Raw genomic sequence first — 18,404 nt, forward strand, 5'->3', positions numbered from 1 at the left:
GCTCACCTTGAGCGTGTGCCCCCCACCACGCCTGCTCCCCTGGGGCGTGTGCCCCCCACTCACTCACCTTGAGCGTGTAGTCCTCTGGGGACAGCTTGTAGCCTTTGCCTCCCAGCTTCAGTGTGATCGCGGGCAGGGTGGACACCTTCTCACAGGGGATCATGTACTAAGAGGGGTTACAGCAGTGTCAGGGTGGTAGTGGCGGCCTTGGGGCTCCCCCTCCCAGCCCCAGCCCCAGTCCCCGGCGCTCACCTCGCCCTGGATCAGCGGCACGGCCCCGATAGCTTTCTGCAGCTCACGCACCTCATCCACGGGGCCCACCATGAGGGAGGTACCTGTGTCCACAATGGCCTCACAGCCCTCCTTGCACAGGGTCAGCCCGCTGGCCACCTCCACCCTGCAGGGAGTCAGGGCGTGAGGCCCCTGCCTGGACTGGAGTGTGCTCTGGGGGCCCAGTGCCCCTCCCTGGGGGCCCCTCGCCCACACCCCTCCCCTGGCTGGGCTGCACTCTCCTCCTCTCAGGGCTCCTGGATGCACAGGGGACCGTGAGTCCTCCAGGGCAAAGGGTGGGAGAGGAGACCCAGAGTGGCAGAGGGGATGATGGTGATGGGCATGGAGGGGATGAATGGATGGATGGAGGGATGGAGGGGCATGGAGGGATGGACAGATGGAGGGGATAGAGGGTCATGAAGAGTCACAGAGGGATGAGGGGATGAAGGGCAGAGAGGGACAGACAGACAGACGGATGAAAGGGATGGTGAGTCATGGAGAGTCACACAGGCATGGAGAGGATGGAGGAATGGGGGGATGGAGGGATGGAGGGATGGGGGGATGGAGGGATGGGGGGATGGAAGGATGGAGGGGATGGAGGGATGAGGGGATAGGGGGCATGGAGGGGCATGAAGGGCTGGTCCGACCCCATTTCTTTCTTGCCCAGCCCCCCCACTCCCCACAGACACCCCCACCTGCAGAACCTGGTTCCTCCAGTGTCCCTGCATGTGGCTCCCACCCACAGAACCCGGGGAGCTGGCTGCAGCCACCACTCACTGGTCCAGGTGGACCTGCCAGTAGGCCTTGCGGGTGACGTTCAGGTAGGACAGAGAACCCTTGTAATACTTGGAGTCGGTGCCGCCCAGCATCAGCTCACCCCCGGGCTGCGCCGTTGGGTCCCTAGGAGGAAAGGAAGGGAGGAGTCAGCTGCCAGACCACCCCCCAAGCACAGGAGTGCCAGGTCAGGAGTAAGGGGGTGAATGTGGCAATCGGGGAGAGCTTCCTGAAGGAGGGGCTCTCTGGACCTGCAGGGATGGAAAGGCCCAGAAGGCAGGAGGAGAGACGGACTCCCTTCTTCCCGGGGTGGGGCTGCCCTGCGTGGGCCCAGCCTGCCCCAGAAGAGGTTTTCCTCAACCCTCAGGTTCTCCTGGTCTGCTCAGGAGCCAAGGTTCAGCCAGACATCAGGGTCAAGGGGCAGACAAGGAAGTGAATGCCAGGAGCCCAATGGGGAGAGCCAGACATCAGGGTCAAGGCTGGGGGCAGACAAGGAAGTGAACGCCAGGAGCCCAATGGGGAGGACCCTGTCTGTCTGTCTGTCTAGAAGAAAAACCAAGGAAGGCTTCTAGGAGGGGGTGATGGCACAATCTGGGAAGTTGGGATGGCTGGTTCCGGCCTCAGGGCCTCTCGAGCCACGCCCACTTATCTCCCCTCATGCAGACCAGCGATGGCCAGCCAAGGTGCTTCTGGGCAGGAGCACACTGCGCTTCCTAGGACCTGCAGCCCACGTCGCCTCGGTTCGTTTCCAAACATGACTCAAGGACAAGCTTTCAACGCGGCAAATCCTGCCAGTCCCGTTAGAGGAGCTCTCTGTGTCGGGTGGTCCTGCCATCCCGCCAGGGCATCTGCAGCTAAGCTGGCCACCATCCCGCTGCCCGTCACTCAAGGCAGCACCAGGCCTGACCCAGTCCTCCCAGCACTGCTCAGGGCCTCCGCCCTCCTCCAGCCTCCTGCGCCTTTGCTTCCTGTCAACACCTCTGCAATCCCAAGTGTAGAAACCCGATCAGTGCCTTCCACTCCTCCTCTCCTCACCAAACATGCTTTCAGAAACCCTCAGACCCTCCCTCCTGCCTGGCTTCACTTCCTGCCCAAGCTGCGGCCTTGAGACTACAGCTGGGCACTCACAACTGTGTGCTCCTCCCCCCACCTGGCACTCACCCTGTGTGCCCCTCCCCACATCTGGATACTCATACCTGTGTCCGCCTCCCCGACCTGGGCACTCAGGCTGTGTGTCCCCCTCCCCCATGTGGGCACTCATGCCTCTGTGCCCTCTTGCCCTCTGGGGACCCCTCTTCACCTCGCTGCCTCCCCTGTTCCCCAAGGCTCCTGGGGAAGTGGCCCAGCCGGTTCACCTGTGTCCTGGCCTCCAGTGAGCAGTGCAGCCCAGGCTGTTGCTAAGGAGTATTCACTGCCCTGGCAACGGACAGAGTAAAGAGGCCAGGCCAGCCCCACGGCTGGAATTCTGCCAGCAGTGCCCCAAGGTCAGGGGTCAGGCCCAGAGACTCCAAGTGCCAAGTGAGCCACATGAGGTGAACCTGCCCCTGTCCGCCCTGGAGAGTATGGGGCAGTGACCAGGCACAGCTCAGGGCAAGAGGCCGCCGGCTGACACGCTGTCCACCCCCAGAGCAAAAGCCTCCAACCCCCGGTCACCCCTCTTACGTGGAACCCTCCACTCAGGTCTGCCCGAGAAGAGGAAACTAACTAAGGCCGAGGTCCCCTTCCCAAGGTCGCCTGACCATGGCTCACCCATGCTGAAGCAGCGGCTGCAAGTGGGGACCCTGGGGGAGAACCTTTTTCCCAGAAGGAAGGGCCCTATGCTCCTCCTAGAGGGCAGCCGGCACCTGCTGGGGACACCCACAGAGCTGCTCGCTGCGTGGTGCCAGGGACCCACACCCACCCAAGGTCACCTCCCCAGGGACTCCCAGGCCCCTGGGCACCATGCCCCCTCTCCACCATCAGCAACCCCGGGACCAGGACCACATGTGCCCATCACCAGGTCCAGGGACCAACGGGCCAACTGAACCAAGAGGAACCGCCATGACCCTTGAACTGGGTCTGTTCTCACAGAAGGGAGGCCCAGCTGCCAAGGTCCCAGGACCCACAGCCTGGCCTGAGCTCCTTCCACGGGGAGACCCCGGCCACACAACTTTCTCTGTGGTGCCGCTTACTCCTCTAGGAAGGGCAGCCGGCCCCTGCCTCCCGGACACCCTGAGGTCAGAGGTCAGGAGCTCTGGCCACAGCAGCAGGGAGGGGGCGGCACTGAGTGGGGGTGCCCGGGAGGCTCCCAGCCCAGCCCCGCCCTGCCTCCCAGCAACGCTTAGCGAGGAGAGCAGGAGGGGAGAGGGAACCCACGCGCCCACCTGTTCAGGTAGAAGGAGAAGATGTTCTGGTCCACCAGCTTCTGCTGCATCAGGTTGTCGAAGACGGGCAGCACGTTGTTGACGGAGATGCGGGGGTAGGCCATGCCCAGGATGCCGTCGAACTTGGCTGCGATGAAGGTGATGCCTGGCTGCTTGATGGCCTCCCCGAAGACCTGCCTCTCCACTTTGACGCCGCCCAGGGCAGCGGTTGATGACGCTGACTTGCAGGGCACCTACAGGCCAGGGCAGGGTCAGTGGGTCGCAGACAGGCTGAGCCCTACACCCCTCTCTGAGCATGAGGCTGAGCCACAAAACCCAGCTCAATGGATGCCCCTCATCTCACACACGATGGGGCCCAGAGGGCCCAGAAGAAAGGGCTGGAAACGGTCAGCTGAACACAGCCGGGGATGAGGACACGGGGTGAGGTGGAGCCCTCTTCGTGGGAGCCCTTGGGCCTTGGTTTTAATGAGATGGGAACCAGGCAGGAGCACAGACGGGGAGACCCCTTGTTCCGCTCCCTGCTCTGACCTCTTGTTTCCACCACCACCAACAGGCAGGTCCTGCTCCTGCTCCTGCTCCTGCCCTCAGCCTTGGGAACAAGAGACAGCCTGGGCCAGGAGCCGGAGAGACAGGGAACCCGCCGACCCCAGCCCAGACTCACAGCCATGCTGCCCCCTTCCCCTTCTCTGACTGTCCCCTCCCCCAGCCCTGGATGAGGCTGCAGAAAGAGAATGCGGCCAGAGCAGGATGTGGGAAGGGAACGACAGCTTGAGGCTGACGCGGGGCGGAGGGGGCGGAAGAGGGCAGACGGGGCAATTTCCCGTTCAGGCTGAGCAGGGCCCAGAGAAGAGGGCTCTGAGGAGCCCCCTGTACAGACCTGGACTCCAGCCTAGCAGGGACTGTTAGGAGCAGGTCCAGCTGGAGGAAGGGGCCCTCTTCCCAGGTCCCTTGGCCTGCAGGGGGGCTCTGCTGCCCTCCTGGCCTGCTCCGGAGCTGGGGGCTGTGTCACCGTCCCACTACTCCTGAACCCCTTGCGGCCTGGCCCACCCCCAGCAGACAGCTCCGAGGTGAGAACTCACTGAGGCCCAGGCAGGGTGACAAGGGCCATCTCGCCCTCTCCTTGGGCAGGGAGCAGCTCTGCACAGGGCCCTGAGGATGGTGGGGTGCAGGCGGGGCCCCCAACAGCCACTGCTGCTCCCCCTCCCTTACCCTCCCAGGCTCCTGCAGGTGACTCTCTGCCAGCAGCCCCCACAGCGGGTTCCTGGCAATCCTGCCAGGAACCCCAAGCTTCCCCAACCCCTTGGCCCGCTGCAGGGACCCTGTGCAGCCCCAGGCCCAGCCCTCAACACCTGCTGGCACCTCAAACCCAATGTGCCAAAAAAAGCCCAATCAATCTGCCCTGTCCTCCCTCCCACTCACTGTAGCCTGACTCCGGGGACCCCTGCCCCTATAGCCCCCAGGTTCGAGGCTGTCCCTCCAGCCTGCACATGACCAGGCTCATTCCCAGGCCCTTCCTCATCCTGCTGACCGCCCCGGCCACCTGAGGGCTGGGGTCGGCCTGGGATCACCGAGCCCTTTCAACCACATACCCACAGTGGGTGAACCCCACACCCCGGCACCCTCGAGTCCTGGGAGAGGCCCCAGAGGGACTCACCGACACGGTGTCCTGGCTCAGGTATCCGGAGAGGCTGCCCGAGCCATAGTGGATGGCAAATGAGGTGCCATTCTTCACGTAGGTGCTGGACTTGTCACTGTTGTATTTGCGGTGGAGCCCTGCCCCGGGCGAGAAGAGGGCCCGCAGGTCATCCCGCAGCCCACGCCATGGCCACGGCCCTCCCATCCCCCTGCAGTCTACCATAGAGCCCGCTCCCCTCAAGCTGCCTCCCCAGGGTGGGATTTGGAGGGGATCCGAGGCCCACCATCGTGCCAGAGCCCCAGGACTGCGGCCTGTGACCCCGGGCCTCCCTCCCAGCCACAGCTGGCTCCCTCCGCGGCCACCCCAGCCCCAGCACTACTGAGAGCAAGACCACAGCTGGTGGTTCACCCAGAAAGCCAGTGCCTGGAGCAGGGTGGAGAGGGCCAGCCTGGCTCATGGGGCCAAGAGGCGGGAGAAGTGCACCGCCCAAGTGATTCCTGAGGCAGCCCTGTGGCGGCATCCCAAAAGGGCAGGACCTGGGAGACGGGGCCGGGGTGCGTGACTCACAGCAAGCGATATCCAGCAGTTTGCAGTGGATGGAGGGGACCCACAGGTTGGAGGAGCCCGTGTCGAAGACGACCGTGAAGCACTGGGGAGGCGTCCCGATGCCGATCTCCCCGTAGTACTGGGCCTGGCAGGGGACAGGGTCCGTCAGGGATGGGGAGGGGGCCCTCTCTCCCCACCGGGCCTCAGAAGGCCCGGCTGTCCCCAGAGCCAAACTCTGAAGCCTGAAGGCCCATGCTGGAGGGACAAGCATCATGGGGCCCACAGCTGCCAACAGCCACCTACTCCCACCGGCTCAGCCTGCAGGGAAGATGGGCCAGGTCCCCAGCCCTCGGTACTAATGCCCACAGGTGCTTGGGGTCTCCAGACCTCTGGGTTCTGCCACCTACCCCTGCTCCACACATGGCGAGGCTGAGCTTCCCCACAGAAAAGGCCAGAGGCCAATCCAGGCTGGGGACAGATGCGGCCCTCGGCCTGAGCCCCAGGTACAGGAAGGGCCTGCCTGGAAGACTCCCCTGGCGGCCCGGGGTCCAGGGCCTGAGAAGGGAAGTGACTTCCTCCCCAGGTTGGAACCATATCAGGGTCTGTTTCTGGGTGTCTCAGTGCCTGCCCTGCCCTCCAGGGTGGACCCCAAGCCTGGAGGGCTTCCAGGCAGAGGGGTTCAGCTGGTCAAGGGGAGAAGCTAAGCCTTAGAGTCACTGGCTGCCCAGCAACCCTTCCTGAATGGCCCAGGGCCTCAGTTTTCCCATGTGTACACAGGGATAGCAGGGACAGGTGGGGGTGCTGACTCAGGGACCAGGCAGGTACAAGGGGTCCCACGCCCGCGGAGCATCTCAGGAGGCAGAGAGTAAGAGGGTCCTGGAGTTCGGGGTCGCCTGGGCGCCCGCTTCCCCCAGGAATAGAGCCTGGGCCACCGTCAGTCACCAGATTCCTGGCACCAGCCCAGCCCAGTGTTTCTCCGACTGCCTGGCTTCACGGAGCAGCAGCAGCTGCTGACTCATGGCCCCACAGAAGTGACCACTGGCAGCGGAACACTCAGCAAATCTCCATGCGTGCATGTGTGTGCCTCGGCATGCTCTCGCGCTAGGGCGATCAGGAACTGGCCGGTGGGGACCAGGCACCCGGCACCCGGTTCCCCCCAGGCCCCCTCCCCCCAACCCGCCCAGTCACATGCCTATGAGTCTTGGGCTTCCTGTCACAGCCAGGACTCGGGCCAAGCAGGACAGAGGGCAAGGCCCCCCCCACACAGTGGGCCAGAGCCCCGAGGCTGGACAGCAGGCCCTGGCCTCCAACTGACCCCACAGAGCTGGGACGAGGCTGACCAAGCCCCAGCTTGCCAGGTGGCTTCCAGAGTGCTCCCCTTTCGATCCTGCTTCCCCCTGAAGGAGTCGTGGGCACAGGAGGGGCCGCTGCCAGAGGAACAAGATGGGGAGGGACTGGAGAGGGACCACCAGTCACCATAGGCCTCCTGGCAGGACAGCAACAAAGACAGGCTCCAGGGCAGCCGGCCACACCCAGGCAGACCCAAGGACTGCCCCCCGGGCGAGCTGGCACCGAGGCCCGAGGCTACCCTCAATCACCCTCCCAGGCCCGAGATCCGGCAACCACAGGGGCCAGTGGCAGGAGGTTCCAGGATGGGAAGACAGGAGTGTGGCTGAGCCTGGACGCCACCCTGGCCAAGTGAGCCACTCAAACTGTACCGCTGAGAACAGGAGGCGGGAGTGTCCCCACAGTCCCAGGGAGCTCTCCGGAGAGCGGCTCCGCTCCCAGCAGGGCTAAGACCCCGTACTCACGTCCATGTAGTTCTTGAGCACCTCGGGAATGGGCCCCTCGGTCACGGCCGGCATCGCCTGGGAGTACTTCGAGATGGGGCCTTTGGCAATCAGGTCCTCCACAGGGCCCCCCATCTCCGACATGGTCCGGCGGATGGATGTGAACTTGTGCAGCGGGATCCTGTCAACCAGGGGTCGGGGCATATCAGGGAGGTCCTCCCGCCTGCCGGCCGAGGCCGCTAACGCTGCACATCCATCTGGAGGCCCCTGGGGAATCTCGAAGTCACCACAGCCAAAACCAAACTCCTGCCTGTCACCTGGAAACTGCTGGCCCACCTCCCCCGTCAGTGAACGGCAACCCATCGCCCACCCGAGGGTGCACAGGCCACAGTCCTAGGAAGTGGCCCCCCACCACCCACCTCGGCCCCACACACCCAACCTGGGGGCCAGTGTGCCCACCCCTCCTCTCCTCAGCCATTCTAGAGGCTCCAAGGCCCCCAAGGGCCTCCAGTCCTCCCTCTGCACCTGCTCTGGTCTCCTCCAGGATGGCGGCCAGCATGGCTGCTCAGGGTGCTGGCGGGCACCTGTCACTCCTGCCCAAAGTGCTCTGAGGCAGCCCACTGTACCCAGCCCCATCACACCTGCTCTCCACCCAGACACCAGCACGAAGGTGGCCCCACCTCCAGGCTGGCACTGGCAGCTCTGCCTGACCTCCCAGGTGGCCTCCTCTGGCCATGAGATGGGCCCTCCACACCACCTCCAGAAGCCCTCCTTGACTACCTATCCTCCTCCACATGGACCCTGTGGCTGTCCAGTGCCCTCATCCCACAGCCGTTCCTGTGTATCGGCCCTTCTCCTCACTCCATGCGGCTCCACGAGATCCAGGACTGCACCCGGGGCCTTAGAGGCTTCCCCACCCACCACCCTGCCTCCTCTGACAGCTGCACTCAGGGCACACCTCCAGAGCCCTGTCACCCAGCACACCGCCGGCCAGGGTGCAGGAGGGAGCTCCAGACTGAGGTCAGGGGTCCTGAGTTCTATACACAGGAAGTCAATAACAGAGAGAGGGTCCCTGCCCCTCCCCCAGGGCCACTGGCTTTCCCCTTGGTGTGAACCGACTCCTTGTTCCAAGGAAGCTCCCCTGGGCTTTTCATCACCTGGATAAAACCTCTCCCCTGCCCCAGGGATTTGAGAGTCCAAGGTCATAGCCCGCTTTTCCTGGCACATCAAGGGCGTGGTCCCGGAAGATGAGATTATTGCCTAAAAGCTGAGGCGCTGGAAGAGCCCCAGGTTCTGTCCTGGGGGAGGGACATGGCCTCCAGGGACCCAGGAAGCAGGTGTAATAGTATCAGTTGCACAAGAGCTGGAATCAGGTGAGGGCTTGCATTCAGCTACCCTGCCCTCCAAGAAGCCCAGGATCCTTTCCCCACTGCTGTGTCTGCCCTTCTTGGAGAGGGGAGGCCTGTGGATAGGCTGGCAAGGTCAAGACAGGCTCAGGCTTGTGGCTGCTCCCCCACAACGACTTTAATTGGGGTTACCCGCCCCCGGACCGTTCCCCACAGCCTTTGGTGAGGCTCAGTCCTACCCAGCCCACTGCTCCTGCTGGCCCAGCCAGCTCCAGCCTCTGCAGCCTTCTGACCTCACCCACCTGCCCAGGGGCAGTGGACCCATCTCAGGTCCCAGGTCTCCCACAAAGGCCCAGAGCAAGGGTGGGGCAGGTGCCCAATGGGATGGGTCAGCATACCCCTCCTGGGAATGCAGGCTGCCTTGCAAGGGCTGGGGAGGGGAGTCAAGGAAGCCGACTGCAGCAGCGGCCCTCCTCTGCCCAGCTGGTCAGGTATGTCGGTGGCCCAGTCAGATATATCCAGGCCCACTCGGTGGCCTCACCTGGCACAGTGGCTCGGCCTGAGGAGCGTGTAGGGCTCACTGCAGCACAGCCCCAGGCCCGGGGTGGGTGAGCCGGCCCACTCCCTATGCCTCCTCCTCTCCTAGGGACATGGGAACTCCTAGGGTCTGGAGGGGCCTCCCAGCCCAGGGCCTGTGATAAGAGCCGCAGGAGCAAACTTTTAAAGTCCTCAGTTCACAGGTGGTAAAGGGGTCCCTAAGGAAATGGACTCGCCCAGACTCGGGGGCTCTGAGAACTGCACCTAGGTCTCCAGCAAAAAGGGCGCTCAGCGCAGACCCCCAATTCCACCTGCCCCGAATGAGCACTACCTCCCCCAGCCCCGCCCCGTCTCCAGGGAGGCTGCGGTCCTCACGCCTCCCCCTGGCCCCTCAAGGTACACCTCAGGGTGGCATGGGGAGAGGCGTCTGGCGCCTCTGCCCCCGGTCCCCTGCACCTCCGGGGCCCGGCGCCCGGTAGGCGGGTGGGCCGTGCAGGAGACAGCGCAGGGCGGCACAGGTGCATTCCAGCGCGGGGGGCGCAAGGGGCTCGTGGGGTCCCCAGGGGAGCGCTTAAGTCACCACAGGCCCCGGGACCTCGGGGCCGCGACCCCTGCCCGTCCCCTGAGCCCCGGACCCTGAGGCTTCACCTGACAAGCGCGGCAGCAGGCGCCGCCAGGAGGCAGAGGACGAGCAGCAGAAGGCTGGGGGGATGCATGGTGGCGGCGACCGGGTCGGAGCGGGGCGCCGAGGCCGCGCGCTTATAGCCGGGATGACGGCGCAGTTGGGCCGGATCAGCTGACCCGCGTGTTTGCACCCGGACTGGTCACGTGGGCGAGGCCGGCGTGCGCCGGGCGGGGCCTGGGCGGGGCGACCTCGGCGCACGCGCACAGAGCCGAGGAGTGCGCCCGCCACGCCCACCGCCCGCGCCACCACCGCCCTCGGGGTCAGCTGGGCTGAGCTTCTGGGGTCTGGAGGATTCCCGTTTTGGCCTGGCCGGGGTCGTGGGGCGGCCCACCCTGGAGGGCCCCGCGGGGTGACCCCTGTCCCGGCCGCCGCGGCTGTCCCCGCGTCTAGGCCTACGCGGGGCGCTGCGCCCTGGGCTCCTGCACCTGCTCCTCCCGGCGCCCCCTCGCCCCCTCCGAGACGCTCCCAGACCTCTCTGGAAGCCTCTTGCAAACCAAGGTTAAATTCAAAGTCCCCAGCCCACCGAATGGACCCTCCGCTTCTCCTCAGGGCTTCCCAGAGAAACCTGGAAAACCAGCTCAGGCCCTGCGGCAAAGGGGGTCGGACCTGCTCCGCCCTCTCCCTCTGGGCGCTGCGCTTAGACTCAGGCCTCACCGATGGCTCTGTAGCCTCCAGATCCCGAATTCCAACCTCACCCTGGCACAGCCTCACGTGGCAGACATCTGGCCCGAAGGCAGGCAAAGTATTCCATCCCAAAATATATTCCTTTCACAGGTTTTGATATGGCCCTGTACAGCTGTCTCTTGGGGCGAAATTCACATTTTCTAGAGAAGCTCCTTCCCTAGAAGGTCGGGCACTTTTTATCCACTCACGTCAGCTGTTGTTTTTTTTTTTTTTTTGAGACACAGTCTCGCTCTGTGGCCCAGGCTGGAGTGCAGTGGCGTGATCTCAGCTCACTGCAACCTGTATCTCCTGAGTTCAAGAGACTCTCCTGCCTCAGCCTCCTGAATAACTGGGATTACAGGCGCATGCTACCACGCCTGGCATATATATATATATAGTATTTTTAGTAGAGATGGAGTTTCACTATGTTGGCCAGGCTGGTTTTGAGCTCCTGACCTCAGGTGATCCGCCTGCCTCAGCCTTCCAAAGTGCTGGGATTACAGGCCTGAGTAATCCCACTTCAACTCTTTAGGCAAAACTTAACTCTTTCAACCACTTGCCGATCAGGAAATCTTTGAATCCCCCATGACCTGGAAGCCACCCCTGCCAACCCTGTTTCCAGGCTGATCCAGTGTATACCTCAATTGTGTCGATTCATGGTTTTGGACTGTAACATCTGTCTCTGTAAAATCCGTAAAATCAGGCCAGGCGTGGTGACTGTTGCTTATAATCCCGGCATATTCGGGGGTCAAGTTGGGAGCGTCGCTTGGGCCGAAGAGCTTGAGATCAGCCTAGGCAACACGGCGAGACCCGGCCTCTACAGAAAAAATTTAAAATTTTTTAAAAAAGTATAAAACCAAGTTGTTACCCACCCACCTTGCTCACATATTCTCGGGACCTGCTGAGGCAGTTTCGCAGGTCATAGTCCTCATATTTTCTCGGAATAAATCTCTTCAAATATTTTACAGTGTTTGACTTTTTTTCGTCAACACTCCCGATACCCAGGGTACCCAGATGGGCCTCATCCTTACTCTCCAAGTGTCCCCTGCCCAAGTGCCCACTCGCTACCTCCTCAGAGCAGCACCTCACTGGGGCCTGCCCTGGCCACCCTGGGCCCTCCTTTGGGCCAGACTTGCCTGTCTCCAACGTGGCACTGTCCCTCTAGGCCCTGACCTCAAAGCTGAGCAGTGGAACCAGGTCAGAAACTGGGTCTCCCGACACTGAGCCTGCCTGCGGAGGCCATGGTGACAGCTGCCCCCGGACTTCACCATTCTTGTGTGCCCTGGTCCTGCATGACATGGGGGACTGAATTAGGCCTGTTGGAGGGGAGGGCCCAGTCATTCCCCAGATACTCTGGAGCATGCAGCCGGGCAGGAGATAGGGCTGCTGTAAGTAGGAAAGGGATGCTGGGACAAATCATTTTAGATAGGTCCAAGTCACACAGGAAATGGAGCAGGGGATGTGCTAAACAGCGACCTCCACAGGAAGGCCCCTCCAAGAAAGTGGCATCTGAGCCTGGACCCAAATGAAGGATGCTTCCCCAGGCTCTCACCCAGGGTGCATTTTCTCCTCCCAGCTCCCTGCGAGGTAGACGGGCCCCACTCCGCTTTACAGAGGCAGCAGGGTTCTGTGGTTCGCGGTGGGCGGGATTGGAATTCCCACCTTTTTTGTAACCAAATATATCAGGACCTTGGCCCTTGCAGAACCTCCCCCAAGCAGGGTCTGCCTGACGGCCACAAATGAGTGGCTGCCCCCTCAGCCCCACCTTCCCGCTCATTTAGAGCCCTTCATCTGAGGGGTTTCTAAGCCCGAACACAGAAGCCCAAGCAGGCGGACACCCTTGCGCTCAGAATCTGCCCAGCTGGTGGGGGGCCACGGCCAGCCTGCACCTGGCATCTGGGGTTATCATCTGTTTTCCAGTGGACTGGGATCTTGAAGATGTCAGCCGACCCCAGATGTACTGGACTCCAGCAAGGGGTGAAAAATGGTCCCAGCTAGCGTCCCCTGAGCCACCCTGCTCGGTCCCTGGGCCCAGTGGTGGATGAAGCGTTTGGTGTTCAGGATACTGAGATGCGCACCTGTGAGGACGCATGCTAACAAAGCATGGCCGACGCTCCTCCCAGAGGCCCCGGTGAGCCGGCGAGGCTGCAAGCCAGCGGGCAGTGCGGATGGCCAGTGGGGCCAGAGGCACGACATGGTGGTGAGCTGTGGGGTGTATGGGCTGGTGCTAGCCAGGCTAAGAGCCTTGGACCAACCCCTGGGACAATGGGGCACTGCTGAGCGAGGACCCTCTGGGGGCCCCAAGGGTGGAGAGGCCCCATCCCACTGCAGAGACCATCTGTTAATTTATTACCGAGGGGGCATTCTGCCTGGGCCCCCTCGGCTTCCCAGCTCCTGGAGCAGAGTCTGGCGCGTGGTAGGTGCCCAGTAATTATGTGTGGGATGAATGCCTGGGTGTTCAGGGTCCCTGAAGGACTGACCCACCAGGCAGGGTGGGACCCTGCAGGCATACTGGGTGAAGGTCAGGGGAGTGGCTTCTAATCCTCTTGCCTCTGGCTTACCCAGGCAGACCCTCACAATCTGGGCCTCACCTCTGTCCCTGGAGAGTCAAGGTTGGGCTAATGGTCTCTGGAGCCCTTGCCTGCCCCTGCTAGAAGTGACCCCTGGCCTCCTTGTCTGGCTCAGATTCCCCAGACTTCTGCACCTGCCAGGCCAATTCAGGAGACCCTCTTCCCACCAGGCCCGCCTTCAGGGCTCCTGGATCAGTGGGCGCCTGAGCGTGTCCAGGCCCTGCCTCTGGCAGAGTGCAGGGGACAGGTCACTTTTTCATCTTTCACACCCTCACGCTGACCACATGCAGGGACACAGGCTCCGTCTGTGGGGTGCTCGGCCCACCCAGAGAGAGGAGGCAGGAGGTGGGGGCCGGGCCCAGGTTCCATCTTGGCCTCTGCCATCGCAGCCCACTGAGCTTCCCACTACGGAGGGGCCCCAAGCTTCTCTCTGGGAAGCCAACCACAGGACGGGGGTCATGGCTTCTCCAGCTGCCTCCTGGCTGTTTGGAGAGTCAGGAAATCACAGGATGACAAAGTGCCTGAGAGGGAAGGGGCAGAGAAGGGAGTCAGACCTGCTGGGTGCCCACTGCGTGCTGCCACTTCCTAACAGGGGCAGGCAAGGGTTGGAGGCTATCAGCCCAACACTGCCTCTCCACGGGGCGTGCTGAGTCCCAGACTGGAAAGGGTCTGCCTGGGTGGGTCAGTCCCTTGGGGGCCCTGAGCACCTGTTCATTCATTCAACATGTGAGTCTTGGGCATCTACCAAGAGCAGGCACTGCTCTAGGAAATCGAGAAAACAACAGAGAAATTCCCGCCCTCGTGCCATTCATATCTAGACTGGGGTGGGGGTGGGGAGGTGTGTGGAGGGGCAGACATTAAAATGAAGCGGGGGGCGGGGACCCACACAGGGCTTGGAGAGTGTTCGCCAAAGAGGTGTCTGCTGCAGGGCACAGGGAGGGGCAGATGAGGGCCCTGCAGGAAGAGAAGCCTCTTCTAATCAGACCTTTTTTTTGAGATGGAATTTCATTCTGTTGCCCAGGCTGGAGTGCAGTGGCATGATCTCCACTTACTGCAACCTCCACCTCCCGGATTCAATCAATTTTCCAGCCTCAGCATCCAGAGTAGCTGGGATTACAGGCACATACCACCATGCCCAGCTAATTTTTGTATTTTTAGTAGAGATGGGGTTTTGCCATGTTGGCCAGGCTGATCTTGAACTCCTGACCTCAGGTGGTCTGCCCACCTTGGCCTCCCAAAGTGCTGGGATTATAGGCATGAGCCACCCTGCCAGGCCCTCTAATCAGACTTGAAGGAGGTGATGAACCAAAGGCCTGGTCAGGAGCCGCTGACAGGAGAACAGGAGAGCAGAGGCCATGAGGCAAAGGGAGCTAACCTGGAGGCAGGGAGGAGAGGAAGCCATCTGAGGTCAGAGAGAGGCAGTAAGAAGGGGTGAGACTCTGGATGCACTTTTGAGGTAGGGCCAGAGAATTTCCAGGAGGATTATTCAAAACCACCTTTGCAAAACTATGGCTGAGACAGTGAAAGAGCTCTAACTGAATCAACTCCATCCTGCTTCTAATTTCAAGCCGTCCTTGTTCATTCCTGGGTGTAGGCTGAACTATCTTTGAGAGGAATTTAGTTTATAGTTTAAACGAAGACGTTAACAGCCCTTTCCCAAAGCAGACCTCCTTCTTGCCTGGGAACTAGATTGCCTTTGTAGGACTCACGTTAGCCACACGATTAGAAATTATGGTTTAGGAGTCATGCAGCTGGAGGCTACAAGATTCTCATCTTCCCTAAACTGCTCCTAAGATCAGGGCTCAAGATATTTTGCAGCCCCTGCACTTGATGGATCAGCTGGCACCACCTGGATCAATAAACTGGCTCATCTGATCTTGTGGCCCCCACCCAGGAACTGACTCAGCGCAAGAAGACAGCTTCAACTCTGTGATTTCATCCCTGACCGATCAGCACTCCTGCCTCACTGGCTTTCCCGTACCCGCCAAGTTGTCCTTAGAAACTCTGCTTCCTGAATGCTTGAGGAGACTGATTTGAGTAATAATAAAACTCTGGTCTCTGCACAGCTGGCTCTGCGTGAATTACTCTATTACAATTCCCCTGTCTTGATGAATGGGCTCTGTCTAGGCAGCAGGCAAGGTGAACCCCTTGGGCGGTTACAGATTGGACTGATGGTGTGTGATGAAGGGGCCAATACTGACGTTCCACGGCCTACCCAAAACCCTGGAAGGATGGCCTTTTATTGGCTGAGATGGGAACAGATGCAGGAGGAAGAGGCTTGGGGAGGAAGGCCAGGAGCTCAGTTTTGGATGTTCAAGGTTGAGACAAAGCATGTGGGGTGAGCAGGTGATTCTGCTGCATGGCAGCAGTGATTTGAGTTGTGAGTCCGGGGAGAGGTCCGGGCTGAGATGGACATGAGATAGTCATCAGTGCCATGGGTTGTGATGATAAGATTGGATGACACCAGGCTGAGTATAGCTAGAGAATAGAAGAGGTCTAGGGACTGAGCCCAGGGGCCTCCCAACTTTAAGAGATTAGAGGATTGAAGCTGGGTGCGGCGGCTCATGCCTGTAATCCCAGCACTTTTGGAGGCCAAAGCAGGCAGATCACTTGAGGTCAGGAGTTCGTGCCCAGCCTGGCCAACATGGTGAAACCCTGTCTCTACTAAAAATACAAAAATTAGCTGGATGTGGTGGCAGGTGCCTGTAATCTCACCTACTCGGATGCTGAGGCAGGAGAATCGCTTGAGCCTGGGAGGTGGAGGTTGCAGTGAGTTGAGATCATCTGCACATCAGGCAACAGAGCAAGACTCCGTCTCAAAAAAAAAAAAAAAAAAGAAGAAGAAGAAGAGGTTAAAGAGGTTAGAGGATTGAGCAGGCACCAGCAAAGGAGATAAGGAACCATCTGGAGGCAGGAGAGGCCAAGAGGGTGGGGCCCATAGAGCTGGCTGAAGAAAGTGGTTCAAGGAGGGAGCGGCTGCTGTGTTAAGTGGCTCTGCTGATGGGCCTGTGGAAGATGAGCATTCGCCACTACATTTCACAATTTAACCTTGACAAGACCTGTTTTAGTGATGTGGTGGCGGTGAAGTTTAACAGAGAATGACTATCATATTCAGTCATCAAGACAGTGTGGTATTGACACAAAGATAGATGGGTGGACAGGAAGGAAGAGTCTCAGGTACACAGCGTCAAGGTGACACGGTAATGCAGTGGGGGAAAGGGTGATCTTTTCAGGCAATGGAATGGAAAGGTATCGATCCCTCCCTCACATCATATACAACACTCAATTTTAGATCCGTTAGGGATGTGATGTAAATGGTAAATCCTTTAGGGAGGAAAAAGGCAAAGAAGGCCATCTTCGTGATTTTGAAATCAGCAAAGGTTTGTCATTTAAATAGAACACACACAGAAAAACACCAAAGAGAATGGAAAGAAAAGTCACACATTGGGAGAAAAGATTTGCAAAACGTATTTGATAAAGGACTTGTATCCAAAATAGTCAAAGAACTCTCAAAGCTTAACAAAAGAAAATAAGCAACCCAATTTAAAAAATGAGCAAATCGTCTGTTCAGGCACCTCACCAAAGAAAAAATGCAGCTGGCAAATAAGCCCCAGAAAAGATGCTCAACATCATATGTCATTAGGGAACTGCAGGTTAAAACAACAGTGAGACACCTCCACATACCTATAAGAATGGCCCAAATCCAAAACACTGACAACGCCAAATGCTGGGGTGGATGTGCAGCAACAGGAAGTCTCATGCGTTGCTGGTGGAACTGCAAAATGGTGCAGTCACTTTGGGAGACAGTTTGGCAGTTTGTTACAAGGCTTAATGTACTTTTGCCATACCATCCAGCAACTGTCCACCTCGATATTTACCTAAATGAGTTGAAAACTTATGTTCGCACCAAAACCCGCGCAGGAATGTTTACAGCAGTTTTATTCACTGTCACTGAAAACTGGAAGCAACAAAGATGTCCTTCTGGAGATGAGTGGACAGACAAACTGTGGTCTATCCAGACATCGGAATATTATTCAGCACTAGAAGGAAACGAGCAGGCCAGGGATTGGGCTCAAGCAGGCAATCCCAGCACTTTGGGAGGTTGAGGTGGGTGGACAGCTTGAGCCCAGGGATTTGACACCAGCCTGGGCAACATGGTGAAACCCCATCTCTATAAAAAATACAAAAATCAGCCCAGCTGGTGGAGGGAGCTTGTAGTCTCAGCTACTGGAGAGGCCAAGGTGGGAGAATTGCTTCATCCTGGGAGGTGGAAGTTGCAATGAGCTAAGATTGCACCACTGCGCTGCAGCCTGGGCAACAGAGAGAGAGACCCAGTGTTAAAAAAAAAAAAAAAAAAAGAGACCCAGTGTTAAAAAAAAAAAAAAAAAGCTACAAGCCAGGAAAATCCATAGAGGAATCTAAATGCATACTGCTAAGTGAAAGAAGCCAATCAGTAAAGGCTACGCACGGTCTGATTCCAACTCTATGACATTCCAGAAAAGGAAAAACTATGGAGACAGTGAAAGGATCAGTGGTTGCCGGGCACTGGGGAGGACAGATGAATAGGTGAAGCATAGAACATTTTTAGGGCGGCGAAACTGCCGTGTATGATACTGTAACGGTAAAACAGGAAGGACATTGCGCATTTGTCAAAACCCATAGGATGCACCACTCGAAGACCAAACCCTGCTGTAAACGATGAACGTTTGTTGACAGTAATGCATCCTTGCATCATGGATCATCATTTATGACAAATGTGCTGCACAAATGCAAGACGTTGATCATGGTGGCACTGTGTGTGTGTGTGTATGTGTGTGTGCACGCGTGTGTGTATGTGTACAATCTCTTCCTCGGTGGGGAAGGAAGGGGACCAGGGATCCTTCTGCAGCCCTACGGCTTAAAAGAAGGCCTGAAGGTCAGACTCCCTGGACGGGGTCAGGTGCTGGGTGTGGAGCGGGGAAGTGGCTTCTTCCCCGAGTCTCCTGCCAACCCCAAGAGGTGGGAGGGGGAGCAGCTGAGATGCTGAGTCACCCCTGCTCCAGCCCTGCCCCTCCCTCCTCTTAGGACTGAGTCACCCCACCCTCAGAGCTGGGGCCACCATGACCCTCGAGAGAAAGGGGGCTGTGGCACCCTGGGGCTCCAGCCACAGGCAGCTTTAGTTCTGCAAGAGCAGCTGAGGAGGCCAGGGAGGGAATTAGCTTTCTGTCAGCTGACTTTGGACAGG

The 18,404-nt window shown here is 59.5% G+C and overlaps 1 protein-coding gene across 1 annotated transcript in view; it reads right to left on the minus strand.

Annotated features, from left to right (window-relative positions):
• CTSD (cathepsin D) overlaps nucleotides 1–10,111 on the minus strand; it is an 11,888-nt gene extending 1,777 nt beyond the window's left edge. The window contains exons 1-8 of the mRNA XM_011930152.1: nucleotides 9,911–10,111; nucleotides 7,401–7,560; nucleotides 5,611–5,734; nucleotides 5,062–5,180; nucleotides 3,408–3,640; nucleotides 1,048–1,170; nucleotides 253–397; nucleotides 64–166 (exon numbers count right to left, since the gene is read on the minus strand). Coding sequence (XP_011785542.1) covers nucleotides 64–166; nucleotides 253–397; nucleotides 1,048–1,170; nucleotides 3,408–3,640; nucleotides 5,062–5,180; nucleotides 5,611–5,734; nucleotides 7,401–7,560; nucleotides 9,911–9,978 — 1,075 coding nt within the window. The 5' untranslated portion in view covers nucleotides 9,979–10,111. The remainder of the gene's footprint in view (nucleotides 1–63; nucleotides 167–252; nucleotides 398–1,047; nucleotides 1,171–3,407; nucleotides 3,641–5,061; nucleotides 5,181–5,610; nucleotides 5,735–7,400; nucleotides 7,561–9,910) is intronic.
• Nucleotides 10,112–18,404: the final 8,293 nt, after the last annotated feature.

This window comes from Colobus angolensis, unplaced genomic scaffold (assembly GCF_000951035.1).
Source record: "Colobus angolensis palliatus isolate OR3802 unplaced genomic scaffold, Cang.pa_1.0 Scaffold84, whole genome shotgun sequence".
In the NCBI taxonomy this organism is placed as follows: domain Eukaryota; kingdom Metazoa; phylum Chordata; class Mammalia; order Primates; family Cercopithecidae; genus Colobus; species Colobus angolensis.